The 23,110-nt window shown below is 34.4% G+C and overlaps 1 protein-coding gene across 1 annotated transcript; it reads right to left on the bottom strand.

The window, feature by feature from the left end:
* Nucleotides 1-18,329: 18,329 nt before the first annotated feature.
* Nucleotides 18,330-21,324, bottom strand: LOC141720674 (transcription factor MYB83-like). Its single transcript, XM_074523223.1, has 2 exons — nucleotides 20,987-21,324; nucleotides 18,330-19,729 (listed from the first exon to the last, which is right to left on the bottom strand). Exons 1-2 carry the CDS (start codon nucleotides 21,268-21,270, stop codon nucleotides 19,087-19,089), a joined length of 927 nt encoding a protein of 308 aa, XP_074379324.1. The 5' UTR covers nucleotides 21,271-21,324; the 3' UTR covers nucleotides 18,330-19,086.
* Nucleotides 21,325-23,110: the final 1,786 nt, after the last annotated feature.

The following is a 23,110-nucleotide window of genomic DNA, read 5'->3' as shown; positions in this document are numbered from 1 at the left end:
AGACACCAAATTTGATTTAGAAAGTTTGGTTAAATTGATCACCCCCTGATAGTGAATGGCATTGAAAAAATTTGTGATATCATTTTCAGAGGGTAAATTACAGAAATTGTCTAGTGGAAAATTTAAAGCACGATTGACGACTGTTTCATCAACTACATACTGTGTGTTTGCGATGGTGAATGAAAAAGATTTTGAATCATCGGCCACAGTAGAAGTTGTGCAAATCAGTCTAAGAAGATCGACGTTTAAAATCACATTTGATTTAATAGCAGAGCTAACAATCGAGTGATCATTTAAAAATCTAATCCACGGCTTAAATTTTTCAACATCACATTTTTCCGGATTAAAATAACCAACTTGATTATGTGCGACAATTTGGAAATTGAGAGCCATTTTTTAAAGAAAAATAATAAGACACAAGCTTTTCAGAATTTTAAGAATAATATTAAGAAAATTCGAATTAATTAAATTAATTTAATAATTCGAATTAAATTAATTATAATCGAAAAATTTAGACCGAAATGTATCTCGTTAAAATTCTTAACTCACAAGCACAATTTTGATACACCAAAAGACACAAGTAAGAAATTAAAATTAAAATGGAATTTGAAGGGGCAACTTGATTTTAATTTGATTTTTGCGTTTTTTTTATAATAATTTTTTTTTTATTTTTTTTTTATATTTTTTTTTTTAAGAAAATTTCAGCAGCACTTCTTTATGTATATACTTGTATGTATATATCACAAAGTGATGATTAAGTGTGCTGAGCAAAAACTCGAGCAAAGAAATGAATTGGATTGATGGTTTGGTTTTGTTCTTGTTCGAGGAGAGAGAAGAGAGTAAAAGAGAGTAAAAAACTGTTCAGATTTTTGAAAATGAACTGCTAAGTTGAATATGAATTAACACAACACAACAACAGCCTTATATAACAGCTGGTATGACAATCCGGGATTGTCATACCGATTGTCATACCAGGCAAAAAAGAAGGAAATGAAACAAATAAAAATACACAACTGGTATGACAATCTGATAGTCATACCGATTGTCATACCAGTACAAAATAAAACAATATAATTCTGATATTAATTTTATTACTGGCATGACAATCAATAGTCCTACCGATTGTCTTGCCAGTTATAAAATTAATCTGATATTAAAATAAGCAATCAATTATTACTAAAATGACTTTCAGCAAGACAATTTCAATTGTCTTGCCGATTGTCTTTCTAGAATAAGATAAAATAGACATAACGAATTTATATTTTCATTTATACTGAAATGATTTTCAGCAAGACAATTTTAATTGTCTTGCCGATTGTCTTTCCAGTATTAAAATAAAATGAATATGTACAGACATCTAATTAAGTATTGAACCTTCATTTCAAAATAGTAAAACTGAAAATAAAAACTTATAATTTTTACAGAAACAAAGATAATATATCAGAATTAATTATTTTTATTCCAAAAATAGATTTCTGTTGAATTTTAGCAAATAAAATTCATAGAAAAATATTTTTAGAGGAAATAAAATATTCTGAGATATTTTCAATTAACAAGTAGAGTAAATAATCATAGATAAGATAATATATATTACATAGAAATAAGCAAGAAATATGATAAACTGATAAAATAAATTTGCAAATGAATTTTTCATTTATGAAAAATTTATTTGTAAATTCATTCAAGAACAGATTCCAGATATTAATTAAATTAATCACTAAAACTATTTAACATGCCCAATTTACCAACTAATCTGGTAAATGTGGATTCGTCAAGTGGTTTAGTGAAAATATCTGCTATTTGTTCTTCTGTTGGAACAAAAAATAGTTCAACAGTACCATTCATGACGTGCTCTCTAATAAAATGATACCTGATGTCAATGTGCTTTGTCCTCGAGTGCTGCACAGGGTTGTTGGTGATGGCTATTGCACTTGTATTATCACATAAAATAGGAATCTTGTTCAATACAGAGCCATAGTCTCGTAGTTGATTCCTAATCCACAAGATCTGAGCACAGCAGCTTCCAGCAGCAATATATTCAGCCTCGGCCGTTGAGTTGGAAACTGTTTGCTGTTTCTTACTGTACCATGAGACTAGCCTGCTTCCTAGGAATTGACAACTTCCTGAGGTGCTTTTCCTATCAACAACACTTCCTGCGTAATCTGAATCTGTATATCCAACAAGGTTAAAACCAGATTCTTTAGGGTACCAAATACCTAGATTTGGTGTTCCCTTAAGATATCTTAAGATTCGTTTAACAGCAACGAGATGAATATCTCTAGGATCCGCTTGGAACCTTGCACATAAACATGTAGCATACATAATATCTGGTCTACTTGCAGTAAGATAGAGTAACGAGCCAATCATACCTCTGTAGCTTGTGACATCTACCTTAATGGAGTTTTCACATGGTCCAAGCTTGACAGCTGTAGTTGATGGAGTTCTTGCTGATGCAGAATCCTCTAGATTGTACTTTTTGAGGAGTTCCTTGAGATACTTGGATTGACAAATAAATGTTCCATCTAACCTTTGATTTACTTGTAATCCAAGAAAGAACTTCAGCTCTCCCATCATGCTCATTTCAAACTTGCTGTGCATTAACTTAGCAAATCTCTTACAGAGATTATCATTAGTAGACCCAAATATTATATCATCCACATAGACTTGGACTAATATAGTATCATTCTTATGTTTCTTAGAAAAGAGAGTTTTGTCTATGACACCTCTAATAAAGCTATTTTCAATAAGAAATTCAGAGAGAGTGTCATACCATTTTCTTGGTGACTGTTTTAGCCCATAGATAGCCTTGAAAAGAAAGAAGACAAAATCCATATGATCTGGATCTTCAAAACCAGGAGGTTGCTCTACATATACCTCTTCATCCAACTTTCCATTCAGAAAGGCGCTCTTGACATCCATTTGATAAACTTTAAAGTTTGAAAATGCTGCGAATGCCAGAAATATCCTGATGGCCTCAAGTCTAGCCACTGGAGCATAGGTTTCATCATAATCAATACCTTCAGCTTGAGAATACCCTTTAGCTACCAGTCTTGCCTTGTTTCTTGTAACCACACCATCTTCATCTAGTTTATTCCTGAATACCCACCTTGTACCAACAGCTTTCTTGTGTACAGGCCTAGGTACCAGTTTCCAGACTTGTTGACTTTCAAACTGATTGAGTTCATCTTGCATAGCAATCACCCAATCTGGATCAGTTAGTGCTTCTTCAATTTTCTTAGGTTCTATCTCAGAAAGAAATCCTGAGAACAGACACTCATTTTGAGTAGCACGTCTAGTTCTGACTCCAACATCTGGATCACCAATAATCAACTCAAAAGGGTGAGCTTTATTCCAGACTGTCTGTCTTGGAAGATTTGATCTTGATGATTCGCCTTGAAATTCATTGTGATGTTGTGTCCTACTAGATGATCCTTCAGCATCTCCCCCTGAGTTGTTGCCATGTTGACTTGAAGATTCTCCGTCAGTAGCAGTGGTATCTCCATTGTTTCCAGAGTTTCCATCACTATTACCTTGAGTAATATCAGGATTAACAGGTTCTTCAACAGCAACAACCTCAGGTTCTTGACCATGTTCTGACTCTGAATCTGACATATCATCAAACTTCAGTTTCTCAGAAGGATCTTCAGTTTGGATACTAGGGAGTTTAGTGTCATCAAAAGTAACATTGACACTTTCAGTTACTTTGTGTTGATCAATGATATACACTCTATATGATCTCCTTCCATATCCAACAAAAATACCCTCATATGCCTTTGCCTCGAACTTACCACGACGATCATCTCCATCCTTGAGCACGAAGCATCTGGCACCAAATACATGAAAGTATTTGATAGAAGGTTTCTGTTCATTCAAAATCTCATAAGGAGTTTTCATGAAGTCTTTGTTGATTAGAGTTCGATTCTGAGTATAACATGCAGTATTGACAGCTTCAGCCCAAAAGTACATTGGAAGACCTGATTCATTTAACATCGTTCTTGCAGCTTCAATCAATGTACGATTCTTCCTTTCTACCACTCCATTTTGCTGAGGGGTTCTAGGAGCTGAAAATTGTCTGGTAATCCCTTTGTCTGTACAGAATCCATTTAGAAGTGCATTCTTGAATTCTGTTCCATTATCTGACCTTATTGCTCTAACAGGGACGTTAGAATCTAACTCAATCATCTTGATATGATCAATCACAACTTGTGGTGTTTCATCCTTAGAGTGAAGAAATAAAACCCACGTATACTTGGAATAGTCATCAACTATCACAAGACAGTAACACTTCTTTGACATAGAAAGGATATTAACTGGTCCAAATAAATCCATGTGCAATAATTGCAGAACACCAGTTATGGAAGATGTGTCAGTGCCTTTGTGACTTGCTTTCTTTGACTTTCCTTTCTGGCAAGCCTCACATAGTCCTTCTGGAGAGAATTCCAGCTGAGGCAGACCTCTTACCAGTTCTCTTTTGACAAGAGAATTCATTGTCTTGAAATTGAGATGGGAAAGTCTCTTGTGCCATAGCCAACTCTCATTTGACGATGCTTTTGCATAGAAACAATTGACTTCAAGATTGCTTCCAGAGTTCATGTCAGCTACGAACAGATTTCCTTTCCGTATTCCCATTAAAGAGGGTTTTTCACTTTTCTTGTGCAGAATCTGACACTTCAGCTTGTCGAATAAAACATTGTAGCCGTTGTCACAGAACTGACTAATGCTAAGCAGATTGTGTTCAAGTCCTTGCACAAGATATACACTTTCAATGATAACATTTCCAGCTTGCAAACAGCCATATCCCTCCGTTAAACCTTTGCTGTTATCTCCAAAGGTAACCACTGGGCCAGCTTTCTCAACCACATTTGATAGCAGGGCTCTATCTCCGGTCATATGTCTTGACGATCCACTGTCAAGAATCCACACTACCGGTTGTACCTGTTTAATGCCCTGCAATACAAATGGATTAGAACTTCTTCGGAACCCAAGCTTGGCTGGGTCCGGCATACTTGTAAAATTGGCCTTTATCAGGCAAAACAACATTCTTAATTTCACTATTCTCAACATTCTCAATGACTGAACATTTGACCTTTAAAACAGCCTTATCAGATTTATGTTTAGGCTTAGGCACAAATGTCTCCTTTCTAACTTTAGGAGGACTAGCAGTCTTAGACCTATCATGCTTTCTATTATTCACATGCTGACGAGGAGTAGTCTTATCATTAGAAGCATGCTTACCATTAAAATAAGCAAACAACAGATTAAAAGCACAAGACATACAATCAGGAACACCACATGCTTTATGAGAAGGATTAACAATAGGCAACTTATGCATGGTAGATATGGCATTTGTGCTATCCAACTCATGTGTGTCTGAGTTAGTCTCAGTTGCTTTCACAACCTTGACTGGAACTTTTGACACACTTGACTTGGAGACAGTTTTCCCATTAGCATTATCTTCAGCACGAATTTCTTCTTGAATAATAAAAGAGGTCTCATCAAATGGTTCAGCAATTGATTCCTTATAGAGGGGTTCATCAACACCCTTAAGCACATGTGGTACTTCCCTGCCTTTAGCACATACATGAGGAGGGGAGTTTATGCCTAATTTTCCAATAGCAGCATTGTAATCATAACCTATTCCATGTGTTTGATTAACAGCTTGCTTATTGTAAAACTCTTTGGACTTCGAACAAGAATTAAAGTAAGCTTTAACCTTAGCCTCAAGACCAGTGATCTTGTCTTTGAGAATAGTTTCGAGTTGTCTATAACAGTCAACTCTATTCTCTAGAAAAGATACTTGGTCTTTAAGTTTATCTTGATTAATGTGCACAAGTCTTAATTCATTGACCTCTTTCTCAAGGTCTTTGATTTGTTGATTTAACAATTCATTATCACGACGAGCACAATCTAAGTTACCTCTTAGATGATAAACCATTTCAGCATCAGAAAGTTTTACCTCTTTTCTTGACGATGAGGTGCTTGCATCACTAGCCATGAGAGCAAGATTCCCAACTTCTTCATCTTCACTGTCAGTATCATCCCAACTTCTTCCCTTTGCCAGGTACGCCCTTTCAGATTTACTCTTCTGATTAGAATCATAAGAGTTCTTCCTTGCCTGTTTTGGCTTTCTGCATTCTGTGGCAAAGTGTCCCAACTCATTACAGTTGAAGCATCGGATGGTGCTTCGATCAACCATCCCTGTTTTATACCCACCACTGCTGGTGTTAGAGGATGAAGATCCACCTTTCTGGAATCTGTTGTAGTTGGACTTGTACTTGAACTTGGGATTCCTTTTGAATCTGACATTTGAGAATCTCTTGACAATCAGGGCCATTGACTCATCCTCCAATTGCTCCAGTTCTTCCAAGGAATAATAATCATCTCCTGATTGATTGGTAGTAGGAGAATCAAATTCTGCTACTATAACATTGTCTTCAACCTTGGAAGACTGTACCATTCTGTCTGACTGTTGAGATTGTTGTTGATATAGTGGTTGTTGTTGTTGTTGTTCATCAGCTACCAGAGCAGTAGACGTGCTGACCACCCTTCCTTTCCCGTAAACCTCCTTCTGCTGAATCTGCTCCAACTCATAAGTCTTTAACACACCATAGAGCCTTTCCAAAGAAATCTCACTCAGATCTCTTGCTTCTCTTATGGCAGTGATTCTATGTTCGAGATGAGTTGGCAGTGTCAAAAGGAACTTTTTGTTGACCTCCCTGATGGAATAGTATTTACCATTAATATTCAGGTTATTGATCAATGCATTGTACCTCTCAAACACTTCAGTGATTCCTTCTCCTGGATTGGATTTAAAGTATTCATACTCAGAGGTTAGGATTTCTAGTTTGTTCTCCCTAACTTCCTCTGTGCCTTCATTAATAATCTCAATAGTTTCCCAGATATGTTTGGAATCTTTACAATTCATCACATGTCTATTCATTAGGGGATTAAGGGAATCTACTAAGATTAATTGAAGGCTAGCATCCAGGGAAGATTCTTCTATTTCAGCAGGAGAGAAGTCCTCAGGATCCTTCACATAAGTTCTCGCTTTGGTGATCACCACATCATTCTCTATTACCTCTGGTTCAATAACCATAGGTATTTTTGGACCCTTCTTCAACACTTGCAAATATTTGGGATTAGCAACCTGTAAAAACAGTAGCATCTTCTTCTTCCACATCACATAATTTTCTTTATCGAAAAGTGGAATTTTAACGGTTCCAACTTTTTGTGTAGTCATTATGAATTTTTGAGTGAATAAAAATTCAAGAAGTGAAAGAAACACAAAAGTCTAGGATCTAGATTTGTACGTTAATCAGAAGGCTCTGATACCAATTGTTAGGTCCCAATTTGTTTGTAGAAGGGGGGGTTGAATGCAAACAATACCGTTTCTTCGAATAAAATGCGGAATAAAATTGTGAAACAAACTTCAAGTTAAATAAAACTTTTATTAAACTTGAAAGGTGTTACAACTACGGTATCGATTACAAGGGTTTAATCTCAAATCAATTATTACAAATTTAGAATAAATTCGACATGAACTTTTTCTATTTTTGTAATTAAAAGATCAAATGCTAAAAGCGATTTGAGATTAAGTTCTAGGGATTTTAATCCGCTAGATTGATATACAAGAACAAGATAAGTAATTCTAGTGGTTTGGATTTAACATTAACAAGCTAGAATATTTGATCTTGAATAAGCAGATGGAAGATGAAATATTTTTCTTTTGTTCTCTGCTTTTTCTTGTTCTGTGTCTTGCTGCTCTGTATTTTTTCAATTGTTAATATGAGATAGTGTCTTCTGCTTCTTTTAAACAATCACAGCCGAAGTTGTTGAGAACTGGTGTGACAATCCATTTGAGCTTGAATGACTTTCGGTGAGACAATCTAATAGAGCTAGGAAGACAATTAAAATGAACTAGCAAGACTTTCGGTATGACTATTGATTGTCATACCGATTGTCATATTAGTTCAAATGAAATTGTTTTTCTGAATACATAATTGAATTTAATCTAAGTAAAAATTCTATCAAAACAATTAACTGAATTAGTAAGACATTCGGTATGACTATCAATTGTCATACCGATTGTCATACTAGTACAATCAGTTGTCTTTTTAGAATTATCACAGATTTTAATCAATTAATATTCTGAAAATCCTCATTATTAATTCTAAATTAATTAATCAATTTAATTCAATTAATCAATAAATTAATCCTTGCAGAGTTAATTTATTTTCTTAATTAAATTATATGACTTAATTAATTAATAGAGAATTAATACTAACCCTGAGCAGCATCCATTCTTCAGACAATCTTCGAGACTTATGAATCAATTCCGTCACTTCAATGCTGACACTCGATGTACTGTCTGGTTCATGAGTGACTAACTTTCGTGACGTTTCTTCATGTCTTGACTTTGTTGTTCTGATTGAATCCTTGTAATAAATGATACCTTGACGAGATCTCTGTCACTTGATTAATTCCACGATCTTGATTTATATCACTGAGGCATGATCAACTTCTTGAACTTCTTCCAGTGAATCTTCAAGACTGCAGATGAACAATGTTTCTTTATTCTTTGACAGATGTTACTTTGTGAGATCTCTCTGATGCTTGATCCACTATTTACTTATTACATTCTTATTTGAGTTGAGTTAAATACTCGAATAAACGAGTAGGCTATGACATATGCCTTTCAGAGCATGATGAGAGAATTGAGTTACTTCCTTGGCCTTCAAGTTAGTCAAAGAAGTGATGGTATTTTTATCAGCCAAACCAAATATGTGAATGACTTATTAAAGAAATTTCGTATGGTGGATAGCTCACCTGCATCTACACCTATGTCTACTGCAACCAAGTTGGATGAAGACAAGAAAGACAAGAGTGTGGATATTTCAAGCTACAGAGGGATGATTGGATCATTGCTTTATTTGACTGCTAGTAGACCAGACATCATGTTTGCTACTTGTCTATGTGCCAGATTTCAAGCCAATCCAAAGGAATCACATTTGATGGCTGTAAAAAGGATTTTCAGATACTTAAAGGGAACTCCAAACTTGGGATTATGGTATCCTAAGGGAACTGGTTTTGAAGCTGTTGGATACACAGATGCAGATTTTGCTGGATGCAGGGTTGATAGGAAAAGTACTAGTGGAAGCTGTCAATTTCTTGGTCAAAGACTTGTATCCTGGTATAGTAAGAAACAACAATCTGTGTCAACTTCCACAGCTGAAGCTGAATATATAGCTGCTGGAAGTTGTTGTGCCCAGGTGCTTTGGATTAGAAATCAGCTAATGGACTATGATCTAGTGTTACACAAAATTCCTATTATGTGTGACAATACTAGTGCCATATCTATAGTAGCTAATCCAGTTAATCATTCTAGAACAAAGCACATTGATGTTATGTACCATTTTATCAGGGAACATGCTACAAATGGTACCATTGAGCTCATTTTTGTTCCAACAGAAAAACAATTATCTGACATTTTTACTAAATCTTTGGATGAAGCAACCTTCACTAGACTTGTGAGTGAAATTGGAATGCTCAATTCTTCATCCTAAGGCAAAGAACTCAGCTAATGTGTTGCAGCAGATTAATTTCTAATAAATCAACCTAGTTTGATTTAATTGGAAATTAAATGAAATATGAATTATAAATATTTTAGAATCTCTGTATATTTATTTTTCTTAAAAAATAATTCAAAAATTAACTTAGAATATTTCAAATTCTAAGTAAACTGCTTAGTTGATAATTTACATGTTAAATGTGTAAAATTAACACAAGGCAGAATAACAGTACTCAAAGTTATAGAGAACTGAGTTCTCGATAAGTCAAAATGACTTATCGACAAGTCATTTTAGAGTTCTCGAGTGAGTCCTCGACAAGTCTATTTACAGACTTCTCTAATGTCTTCTCGATAAGCTCTATTATGACTTATCGATAAGACCATGTAGAGTTCTCTAATAGTGTTAATTCACAGAGTTCTCGACAAGGATATTTTTAGACTTATCAATAACTCAGATCTAAAATAATTTAATTCAATAAATTATTTTAGACAAATACTTTTGGAAAATTTATTCTGATTTTAATTTGATTCAATTCAAATAAATTAGAATTATTTCAGTCCTTTTTGGACAAACTGGGCATTTATCAGAGTTCTCGATAAGTCATTTGACTTCTCGAATGTAACTTTTTTTTTATATATATTCAAAATTACTAAGTATTTTACTTTTTCTATAAATATCCAGACTTCTCCATTAATCTTAACTTGGAATTTCACAAAATTCTAAGTAAACTGAATATTTATTACGTCATATCTTCAGTATGTGAACTTAATAAATAACAGATCAAAAGAAGCAAAAAGTATGAAAAACTGAACAGATTTAATTCATAAATTATGTTCATAAAAATACTTTTGACATACTTTGTCTCTAAATTTCTCTGACTTATTGACACATTTACATGCTTATATGATTTCTTGCTTACGTGGAAATATGTTAGTCCAATGTTAGTAGACTAGTACATTATTTGTGTTGTTTTGAGTATGTTGATAGTGATAAATTTATCTGATTGCTTGCTGATAGGGAGAGTTACTTTTTGTGTAGGGAGTTCGTCCTTATTTGCATGGGGAATAGTTACTCTTTAAAATAAACTAATATTCTTGAGTACTTGCATGTGGAATAGTCACTAGTCATTTCTAGCTGTCTAGTAGGCTTATGTGATTATTACTCCTATTATCCGGGCAACTCAAGAGTCTCTTGGTTTCTATCTTTACTCCCTCTATAAATTAAAACGCTTCACTCTTTATCACTTCATCACTCTCCTACTCTCAACAAACATCAAATTTCAAACTCACCTCCTGTTCATCTTTCTTTCTCTCATTAAAATGGATGCCCCAGTCTTCTACAGACTTGTTAATGGAGCTTATCAACCGGTCCATCATTTGGATGATGATCTGGTGTATTTTGATCCTTTCGGACTTCGTGTCCGTCTCAAGGGGGTTGTTTACAGCCCCTTTGATATTCCACTTGAGGTCTTTTACGAACTCTCGTGGGATGATCAAATCGACATTCTTTTCTTTGAGATGGAAGCCTCTATCGAGCAGGAGAGACGAGACAGGGTGGCTGAGCAGCAACGCCTTGCTGCTTTGGAGTTGCAGGAGAGGATCATCTCTCTTGCACACTCCATGTCCAGAGCTTACCAGCGCAGGGCAAGGAGGTTGGAGGCCGAGAAGAAGGAGTCTAAATTAAAGTAGTTAGGATTAGGATTTACTTGTTAAATCTATGTCTTAATGTACTATGTTTTTTTAATGAAAGTTTTGATTCTTGTCTGAAAGTTATGATTCTTGTCTTGAAATCTTTTGTTTGTGTAATAATTACTATGTGCTTATATCTGTATTAAATTTTGTCTTTTCTGCAATAATGCTTGCAACTGAAATATCTTACAATGTGTTTGTCTAATGAAACTCCAAAGAGATACAGTTGCTCAATGCATTTCAGGTCTAATACAAGACATCGACAGGGAATTCAAATAATCAATTCACAGGTATTAGTGCTAAAACTGCAGCTAAAACACCTCAAAACCAAACTGTGGTTTACCTAAGCACAACAACACAAACTCAAACACAATCCCACTCAGGTGACTCTCAAAAGCCACCTGTTTTATAAAAGGACATCAATTTCTTGATGACCTTCAGATTGATTCAGTTGTTTGAGAAAAGAATCCACCAAACATGAAAGTTTATCAGTTTACTGAATATTTCATGAATGTTTCTCTTGCACCTTCATGTGCACAAACAGTCTTCACAGACTGAAAGTTTTGAGGGTAGTACTCCTGAGGGGGAGCTATCTAAATCTTCTCCAATTCAATTGGAGGTTCCTCAAAAAGGAACAACTCCCCTCATAACTCTAGCAGAAGTTGTCTTAGCAGCCAAAGCTAGAAGAACAATTGCCTATGACAATGTCATAAGAAGGGCAATCTTATCACATTTATGTGACAGTGCTCTGCAAGGTGCACAAAGGTTTGAGGCTGGTGTACATGACAGTAACCCAGTCAAATCCTCTCCAATTCCAATGGAGGTTTCCATTACAAGTGGAGGACAACACACTGTCACAACCACAGAGCAATCCATGACCCCAGTCATATATGTTAATGCACTCATTTTTCTGGTGAAATGAGTATGATTAGCCCTATATGGTCTTCCTCTAATCATATGATCACAGATTACCTCTTTTCAGCCACCTCTTATTTCTGTAGGTCAAACAACATTTGAGCCTTTCATGTGAGGATAAAAGAAAAGACTGAGTGAAAAACACAGAATAAGAGAGGCAGGATCCTTCCTGGCAAAAGGAGAGGTAGATGAATGTATGGATTTAGTAATCCTGGTGAGGGAACTCTGACTTTCAAAAGTCATGAGAGTAGTGCAGTGAGATTTTCTGAGACTACTTATTCAAAAGAACAGAGAGCTTAGGACTTTTTTCACTAATAGACTTTTTCTGCAGATCTAAGTGCAACTTCTATTTTTTTAAAAAAAAAAAACTTATCACCATGAATCTCAATGAAGCTTAAAGCTACAGACAGTGCTCCAAATGGACAATGACAGCAGCTTGAACAATGTGCATTTAACTGGATCTTTCTTCCTGGAGATAATGTCAAAAAGGGGGAGAATATATCTAAATGCCAAAACAGCTAATGGATGTTGAATAAATCTAAATGCAACTCAACAAAAGAAGACCTGATGGGAAGATTGGTTTTGGTTTCTGCATTTGGATAAAGTTTTGACATCATCAATCAGAACTTGTGCATAATTTCATAATGAACAAGTTGGGGGAGATTGTAATATATAATAGATGATGTCAAAGATTACTGGAGCTAATAATATCATCAACATCTATGATCTGAGTATATCAGAAGATCAGAAGAGTTGAAGGCAACAGGCAAGAGCAGAATCTCAAAGGATGGAAAATTTCTGAATGTAAAAGTTGGCTCTTTGTCAAGATACAGGATAGGGATGTTAGATAGTTATCCTAAGCCAGATTAGCTGAGAAATGTCTGTCAAATGTTCAATGCACAAGTGTTGTATCAACTTCTGTATCATTTTATTTTCACTCTTTAACTTGGGGTTAGTCTTGTTAACAGGCATGAATTTGTGATAAGCAATCTTCTCACAAATTAGGGGAGATTGTTGTGCAAGACGTGCCTATATCATAACAAGACTAAGTCATACTGACAACCCTAAGATTAGTTATATTGTAACCTTAATCTGTAATTCATACTTGTAACACTTAATGTCTGTAAAATGTAATGGAGCAGACTGGAGCATTTTTCTCTAAACAGTGTCAAGCCTAAGAATTCTATCTGGAAGAAGATCAAGAAGATCATGCCTCAGAAGAATTATGAAGAAGCTTGGAGTTGAATAAATCTGTTTGGTGTAAAACATTCTAAGTCAAGATCTCTACAAGTCACATAATTAGTGTTATAGAGAAGTCATTCGAGAACTCAGAAAGACCTATCGAGAACTCAGGAATTGTCTATCGAGAACTCAGGAAATGCTATTGGAGATATTGATAAGTCAGATACCCATTCGAGAACTCAGAGATATCGACAAGTATACATTCATTAGAGAACTCTGAGTTATCGATAAGCCAAAATCTATTAGAGAACTCTGAGTTATCGATAAACCAAAATTTACTAGAGAACTCAGAGTTGTCGATAAGTCAAGTCAACAATGAAGTTTCAGAGATATCGACAAGCCAACATGCCTATCGAGATGTCGAGTTCTCTACAGCTTTATTGGAGATCTCGAAGTGAAGAAATTTCTCTAAGTACAGAATTGCCAGAACGGTTCAATATCCAAGGTTGCAAATCAACAAACAATTCACATAGCTGGATTGACAAGTCTACAAAAAACAGCTTGAGAGATGTGCAAGATCAATGGAAAAGATTAACTGACAGAGGAGATTAAAGTAATCACGGGATGATAAAGATATGCTAAGTCAGAAAGGGAAGATTTGCTTTTCTATAAATAGAAATGACAAGTGACAGTTTAGAAAAGCTAATAGCATGTTTATTATCCACTGTGTAAACCAGCAGTTAACTGAGTTATAAAGTTAACACTGGTCCTCTAGTTAAGTAGGACAATCTAGATAGAAAATTGTGTGTTCTCTCTCAAGAAAGAAGCTAAGTTCTAAAACAAGAACTTAGAAATTTTGTAGCAAAACACTGCTTGATTTTTAATATAAAATTAAGTGAGTTTTGAAAATCTTTTGTTTTATATATCTGCACAATTATTTATGTTTAACATCTACTCTACTAAATCATTGACAATAATCAACTGCTAAAGCCAAAGTCGATCAAAATCAAATATTTAAGCCAAAACACATTCACCCCCCTCTGTGTTGTATTCATACCTAACATGAATGAAGCGGACAGCTTGAGATGTAGTTCATATGATATTAATATATACACACACACATATATATATATCATATAATAAAATAATGATAGTAACTTATAACAAATTTAATATTTTTGAAAAATTGTAGTCTTTCTAATATTATAATTTCGGAGTCAGTTTTATGTCAGGTGAACATTTTAACCTTGTTTTATTTCTTATTAAGTTAAAGATTATTTTTTTGATTGATTTTGATTATGTTAGTTATATTGTTATTTTTAAATATGCAATTGAATAAATAAATTTTAATGTCATTTGGATAAAAAAATAAAAGGAATTTTATTCAATTGAGATCATTTAGATTTTTATGAAATTTGTTTAATAAACAGTCTTACTCATTCTGAATTCAAATAGCTCAATAATTCAGATTATTCAGAAATTTGAATCGTTCAGATATTTTTTATTTAGATTTGTCAAATGACCCATAAGAAAGTAAGATCGGTTCATTTTATTAGGGGGCTTTTAGGCTAGTTTTGTTTTGAAGGGAATGATTTATATAGTTTTCTTGGAGATGTCGAATTCTTTCATTTAAACTGGGACGGATATTAATATTGTAAGAGTTTATTTTTCACAATAAAAGAGTGTTCATATTTTAGGGACATTTATTCTCCCAATTTTAGTTAATGTACCAAAAAAAATATGATAGTAGACTACATATGGCGTTATCAATTATGTGAAGGTAAATTGTGACGCTGTTAGTTATAAGGATGGGGGAGGTTGGATTGAGGTGGAAGCTACTTGAATTCTTTCTCATTCAAAATTTTTTATTTCATATGTTAAGCAATTATTTGTTTGGAAAATGTTAGAAACTCCGAATATTTTCTCCAAAATCTTCCCCAAATGTTGATATGTCAAGTGTGAAATTATTAAGTTTCTATTAATGATATGGGTGACGAGTGCATATATATGCGCTCCAAATCAAAATGTGCCACGTGTATGCCATGTCATTTGGTAAAAAATTGGAAAATGAATTTGGGGTACTTAGAACTACTCTGTTTGTTTAGTTCGCTTATTTGTTTCCCAGTAAAATTGTATTGTCAGTTCGGAAATTTCCTTTTCGTCTATTTTTTGGTGTTTTAATGAATGAATTAAATTTTTTTATAAAAAAATCTAGACTAATGTAACAACCATGCCCGTTTGTGAAGTTTGTTCAAGGACGGGGAAAGGGGATGGAGTATAGGTAAAGATGAAAAAAAATTGGGCCCGAAAATCTGTCCCGATCCAAACTGGTTAAAATCCGATCAAGTCCGGTCCGGTCGTTACACGGGCTTAGGACCCCAACAAGCACAATTTTGTTATGCAAAGCCCGACCTGATCATTGGCCGGACCCAGTTAAAAGCCCAAAAAATCTCGATTCAAATATGATTATTATAATATATTTATGTATAAACGTTATTATAAATATAAGCAATACTTTGAACAAACATATATATTTATATATTTATATATTCATGACTGATAATAGATTTTTATACTTTATTGTATGTTCATGAAAAAAGATATAGTAAGTACACTATATATATTTGGTTAATATCTGTAAAATGTATTATTCTATAAACATGTTCCTTTTTTGCCGACCTTAAATATTTTGAAAGTTGTGTTATCATAAAATATTACATGCAAGCATGTTCCTTTCTGCAGTGATTTAGTTACTAACATATATAATGTTCAGAATCTCTAATAAAACTCAATCCGTATTTAAATTAGAAAAAACTTGGCCCGATTCGATCGGGCCCAAAAAAATCAGATTAGGTCCTTTTCGAGGGCCTAAATGGGCTCTAATATTTCTCGACAAGTCTGACCCGGCTTAACCCGGTCAAAGTCGATGTCTGAAATGTCCGGTCCAGTCAAGACCCGGACTTTTAAAGGTCCAATCAAAACCCAGACGGGGGCGTTTTATGCATTTCTAAATATAGGTGAAGAAAATGAATTAATCACTAAGGGTTGTAGGGCTAATTGGTTATTGCAGCGTAACGTACTAATATACAGTTAAACCTCTTTAAAGTAATACACTTGGGACCGGGAAAAAATATTACTTTACCGAATTTATTACTTTATCGATATAATAATATTTTATTACTTTATCGATAAAGTAATATTTTATTACTTTACCGAATTTTTATGTTTACGTGGTACAGTATAATATATAATGTACGTATAAAAACTAGAATTAATCACATGCAATGTATTTGATCTAAAATTACTTTTATTATGATTACTTATATCCAAACTATCCAAACGAGAATGATGCGGTTATGGAATCACCTACGGATGAAGAAATCATTGAGTCGGTAATGAGCACTGATGAAGGGACTGATCCTGAACCCGACGATAGCAATGTCATCCCAAGCGTGTCATCAAAGGAAGCATTTCAAGCACTCACCACTTTGAATAATTACTTGTTACAACACGAGCAAAACATACCAGGAGTTATTTTTGCTTTACATAAAGTCAAGGACGAGATTAATTTTGGCTTTGGTGGAAAGAAGAAACAAGCTACAATAGATTCATATTTTAATAAGAATTAAATTTTGTAATCATATACATTATACAGTATATATATATATATAATTATGGAATTATTACTTTACATATTACTTGGGCCCTTAATGACTTTCGAATTTTTTATTATCTTATGCTTTTAGCGAGAATATTACTTTACAACATTGGCCCAAGTTGGGACCGATGAAAATTATTACTTAAGCGAGGTTATTACTTTATCGGATATTACTTAATCGAGGTTTAACTGTAGGTGTAAATACATGAGATCATCTGATCTTTCTACATTATCTTCATACATACAACGAAAAGTTTTTATAAATATAGCACGCTGCTAAGGCAATCTCTAACGGTTTTGATTCAAAATTTAAATTTGGATCACTAGTTAATCTAAATTCTAATCCGAATTTCTGAATAATTCCAACAACGTGATCCAAATTTTGATCCAAATTAACTTTAACATATTATAATACGTAAATATCATATTAAAATCTTTATTCTTAAAAATTTAATGTTTAAACATGAAGAATTATTTATATTATATCTAATAAATCAATTAAATAAAAAATAATTTTTCTTACTACACTTAAAAAATATTAAAATTATAGACGTAATTAGCTAAAAACGTATTTATTTCATTAATTAACATCTAAAATATCATTAATATTTATTAATTAATCACAAATCAATTTTAAATCTATTAAACTAAAACTGCAAAAGTAATAAAATTATTATTTTATATTAAAATAAATTTAGAAAAATCTATTATAAATCTAACATTATCAATGAGTACTACAAATGGGCCGGACCTTGCATGATCATTGCAAGGTCCATCGATTATACATAGCGGGCTGGACAAGTGAGAGTGAAAAGACTGACCAAGAAAGCATGATTCTTGGGCCATATTATGAATACTAGGCCCGGCCCTAAAACTGCAGGGCAGGGACAAACAATGTGAACTTCAAAGAATTCTAGCTACAAAGGGGGATGATTGACGATTCATGAAGGCGGCAACCCGAATCGGATCCGAAAATATTCTTCAAATGTCTGTGTAACATGGATAATTGATAATTTTCCTAATAGTAGATTGGACCGTATATGTATATGTGACCATAAATTAAAACGTATTCATTGTTATTATGTCATACATCATTCAGAAGACATTACGTGTAATCAGTGGCGGAACCAGGATTACAAAATAGCCGACGCTTAAATGAAATATCGCAAATATTTTGATATTAGGCAGAGCTTAACAAATATTCTGCGTGTAATCTTATAGAGATTAATATACTATATATTCTTAGTATTATACAAAGGAAAATGTCAGGGGTATCAAATTGGTTCTTAAAAAAATAACAAAATGTCAAGTGTCAAACTTTTATTGGATAAATGAAAATGCACCCCGTATATTTACATCAAAAGCACCAATTAAATCATTCCAAACTGCCACATCAGCTATGACACGTCATTTTGTAACAATTTTTTGTGACTCTAGCATTACTCTTATACAAATTTGAATCTAACCACATTGCTTTACAAGTATGAAGGATAATTAGTAATTACAGCCAACCAGCATCAACTGGGAATGTTACTAATGAAAGTGTTAATTATTCTCATCAACATCAATAGAAATTGATACTAATACAATACAACTATACGAGCTTCGTGCATTGCATGCATGAGCAGTGCCACTTATATACCTACCTTTGAAAGGGATCTTTTTTCAGAATCTTTGACATTAATAATATCTTACTTTTGATTGAAGTTATTGTCTCTCTACTTCTGAAGCTAGACTAAGTTAATGTGTCATGTCAGTTTAATGTGAAGTTTGTTTAATAAGAAAAGATTGGGGGGAAGGAAAAGGAGTATAGGTGAAGCAAATGGATTAATATATGCCGTATGGGCTGGCAGGGGCAATCGGTTATTGCAATATACCTAATTTTAAAAAAATGAGCGATATGTGTGTATAAATGGGCCACCTCGTAAGTATGATAAGCTGTTATCAACCGATTGCCTCTGACCATTTCCCTTAATCTATTAGGTGAAAGTCAAGGGCAGGGCAGGGCGGAAAGAAACATCTCTCATCAATTTTTCAAAATTTGTTAACAACCGATTGACTCTGACCATCTCCCTTAATCTATTAGGTGAAAGTCAAGGGCAGGAAGGAAAGAAACATCTCTCATCAATTCTTCAAAGTCCCACTCTCCCACTCTTAACTCATCTCCTTCCCAATAGTTTCCACCCCCTCCAATGGTTTCAATTTTGCTATTGTTATTCAAATTGTTACTATGTACCGCATTGTTATTGTTATCATCATAATCTAGATTTTCGACTATGTTTTTGATCTCCAAAGGGGGGAAATGTAGCTCACCTTCCATCCCTACATTTCCACCAAAAATGCCATTTCTACTTATCCCCTGCAGGCTCTGTGGTACATTTAAGAATGATTTAGTACTTGAACCCCACTGGTTTATGCCATTATCAGTCACTGGCATTTTCGGATCAACAATGTTACTCAAACCCATGGACTGTAAGAAGAAAGATGCCGGTGATAAATCAGTCATTGAGTCCATGTTCATCGTGTTGCCACTATGCAGTTGCACGGAGAAGATCCCACCTTTGGTACTGCTTTCTTTCATCTCTAGAGATGAATCACTTGTGTTTGGTGTAGAAGTAGAAGATGAATTCTTAAGCCTCTTCTTAATTGTCGAATTCCAGAAGTTCTTGATTTCGTTGTCAGTACGTCCAGGCAAGCGTGCTGCAATCTGGGACCATCTTTTTAACAGATTATGGAAAAATCAAATCAGTAAACATCAGTCAGTTACAAGTAATCAGGAATTAGATGCATGATCTGCATGGGAAACTTGATTTCTAAAACAACTGACATGGACCTTAGAGTGTCTTCAACTCTAAGGCTTGTCCTTAATCCTTATAAACTAACTAGTAATTTTAATGTATCTATCAATTCCACACATGCAGACACAGATACGATACGGATATATGCAAATTCATAGAGAAGAACACGTACAAATATAGATTGTTGGTTCAAAGATTGTACAATCTGCAACAAGATATATTATGATGAATTATAATAAACTTCTGTATTTACCGAGCTATGTGCAGCAGTTTTACAGAATGCGAACATCACGTTTCGTCGTATAATAACAGGTATAACAAACACCGACAGAACTAAGAACTAACCTAGGCTGAAATCACCGCTAAATTGTTTAGTTCATTAGGTGGTAATGTCAGAGAGTTTTGCATGGTAAGAAAGGTGTTAAAGTGTGAGAGGATAGTAGAACCGTGTATATGTTTTAGACTTTAGTTACAACTTGATATAAAAGATACAATCTAATTAAAATTAGTTAAATGGGTAATTGGAATTATAATTATGCGTGCTTGACTTCAAAAGCCTAAATGATCAGATATTAGATATTTGCTAAAACGAATCGATCCTTGATTCTTTGTTCTTTTGCCAAATGAATTTACTTTCAAGTTGCAATTATTATTAATAATTAGACTCATATATTTTTGTCAAATATTGCATAAATGATACTTTTCCACATTACCACCAAACAATGATTTGTTTCAGATGTTATGAATGCATACGTGGAGTTGTTCACAAACCGAGCCGAGATTATAATTGTATGTCATATTCACTCACATATTTATAGTTAATAATTGTCTTCTCTTTGTTTTATAAATCTGAAAAAGGTGAATTACAACTATGTCTGTGTTAGAAAATAACACAAGACTCGGTTAGAATCTTCGATCTAATACTTGAAAGTTTTAGACGGATTGATTATTTCACATGCTATCAGATCTCGTTTACTGAAGACTTAGGTTCAATTTTATGATGACCGGGAGTGTTATAATGTAATATTATAAGATTGAGCTTGGACCTCCCTATAATTCAGATCATCTTAATTTTTATCCATTTAATTAGGGATTATATGTTCGCACACAACACTAGAAAAACCATGCACGCACAGACTGAGAGCTAGAAATCAATAGGGTGATGAGTAGATTCACCTGTTGCCAAGAATGGAATGGAAATGGATGATGAGATCTTCTTCTTGAGGTGAAAAGGCGCCGCGCTTAAGATCAGGCCTCAAGTAGTTAATCCACCTGAGACGACAGCTTTTCCCACATCTCTGCAGACCTGCATTTCTTGCAACATCACTCCAACATCCTTGTCCATTATTCAACATATATTTTATCAACTTATCATCCTCTTCCGGTGACCACAGTCCTTTTCTAAGCTTCAAACCACTCCCATTACTGTTATTCTTCCCACATTGATCTGGCTTTCTCATTTTTGATGATAATTGTATCCTTGAAACTCCTTTTTAACTCTCTCTCTCTCTCTCTCTCTGTCTCCCAACTGTTTTCATGTTATAATGCACTAATAGTTTTATAGACGTGTGTAGAGACTAGTGGAGCCAAAATCATGATGACAAAGATGGCTGTGGGGTTTGCTTAAAAATGGGGAGAGAGAGAGAGAGAAGGAGAGAGAGAGAGAGAGAGAGTGAGAGAGAGAGAGGAGGGAGGGAGCGAGAGAGAGAGAGAGAGAGAGAGAGAGAGTTAGTTGAAGGTGGAAGCGAGAACGGTTTGGAGAGAGATAGGTGGTCGTCTTGTCTTTGACTCCATAACTTGTCTGTTTCTCTACGTATATTTCTTCACTCACAAGGTAATCTACGAACTGTAATATAATATATGTACATGATAGAGAGACTGAAAACTAGAAAGTTTGTTTTACAACCAAGCTAATTACAGATATTTGCTTCCACTACACATAATCTCTCTCTCTCTCTCTCTCCTTCAACACGTGTAATTTAAGATAACAAAATTGCATTTTTAAACTATGCAAAGCTGGTCTGCAATTGGAAACTGAGTTGTATTGTTAGAATTAGTGGCACTAACAACCGAAGCATAATGTGTTTTGGATATTTTTGTCACAATTGATTGCTCAAAGAAACTAACTCTTATCACTAATAAAAACGCATCATTTTTTCATGGAAGGGGATGTTAGTTCAGATGTTATTTTTCTAGGTAGAAATCAATTATGATCACTTGTAAAATGAATCTTATCTCATGCATGAAGAAGATAACTGAATACAAGCTCAGAATCTAAGTCCATGATGTATATGTACCATTGTTGTTGTCTATGTTTAAAACTAATGGAAAATGTAAGATATACCAAAATCGGGTACAAAATATGACACGTATCCTAGTAAATATATGTTACTGATGGAATTAATATCATAAAACATTCAGAGATTGTTAAATAGATGATTTTATTGGAGTTTTCCTCTAATATCTTAAGGTTTTAGATCTGGTGCAATAAACCAACACTAGACCCCTGTGTTGAGGACTTATGCTAGAAAAGGGAGGAAGGGCAAAACTGTCCAAGAAGATATGACTAAGGGTAATTTAGGAAAAGAGCTACAGGAGCTGGAGTTATAACGAGCAAAGGGGGAGAAATTAGGTATCCAGACATTAATATTGAGTATTACTTACTTGGGAGAGCTCCAACCTCTCGAACGTTGGAAGACTAGGTCTAGTAGTGTCGTTTGTCATATGCTAGATCGAGTTGTATCTGCTACTTATTAACTTAATACAAGCATCTGTTCTCAGTATTACTAGTTCGATTGATTAGTGTGCATTAATCAGATTTAGATTCATCCGGTCTATAGCAAACTTGGTATCAGAGCATACGATCTATGGGGCCTCCTCCGGCAACTCAACGAACAGAAAAGAGTGAAAAATCATGGGGTTCTCTTCATGCCTCTATCCGTAGCACGGTTACAGAAGAGGTGTCGGCGGCGGTGAAAGGGGCCATGGCGGCTATGGAACAGTCATTGTCGGATCGGTTCATACGCAGTTTTGATGAGACCTTCAAGCGACAAGAACTACACTTAGATGAAACCACCAACCGTTTGGAAGGGAGGGTGAATCGAGCCCGTGAACATCAGGAAAAGATGATTAATATGATAAAGGATGATCAATTAAAGTTTCAAGCAGAGGTCCGTGCGACTCTTTCAGAACTAAAGTCTCATACCATAGCTCCAGCGAAACACACAGAGGTACATCCTAACTCTAGTGGTTTATCTATGGTGGGCAGGTCGGAAACAGGAGTTGAGGCGAGTCAGATGT

Source organism: Apium graveolens, chromosome 1 (assembly GCF_009905375.1).
Source record: "Apium graveolens cultivar Ventura chromosome 1, ASM990537v1, whole genome shotgun sequence".
Taxonomy (NCBI): domain Eukaryota; kingdom Viridiplantae; phylum Streptophyta; class Magnoliopsida; order Apiales; family Apiaceae; genus Apium; species Apium graveolens.
Note: the sequence above shows the minus strand (reverse complement) of the source record. Positions and strands in the feature narration are given on the sequence as shown.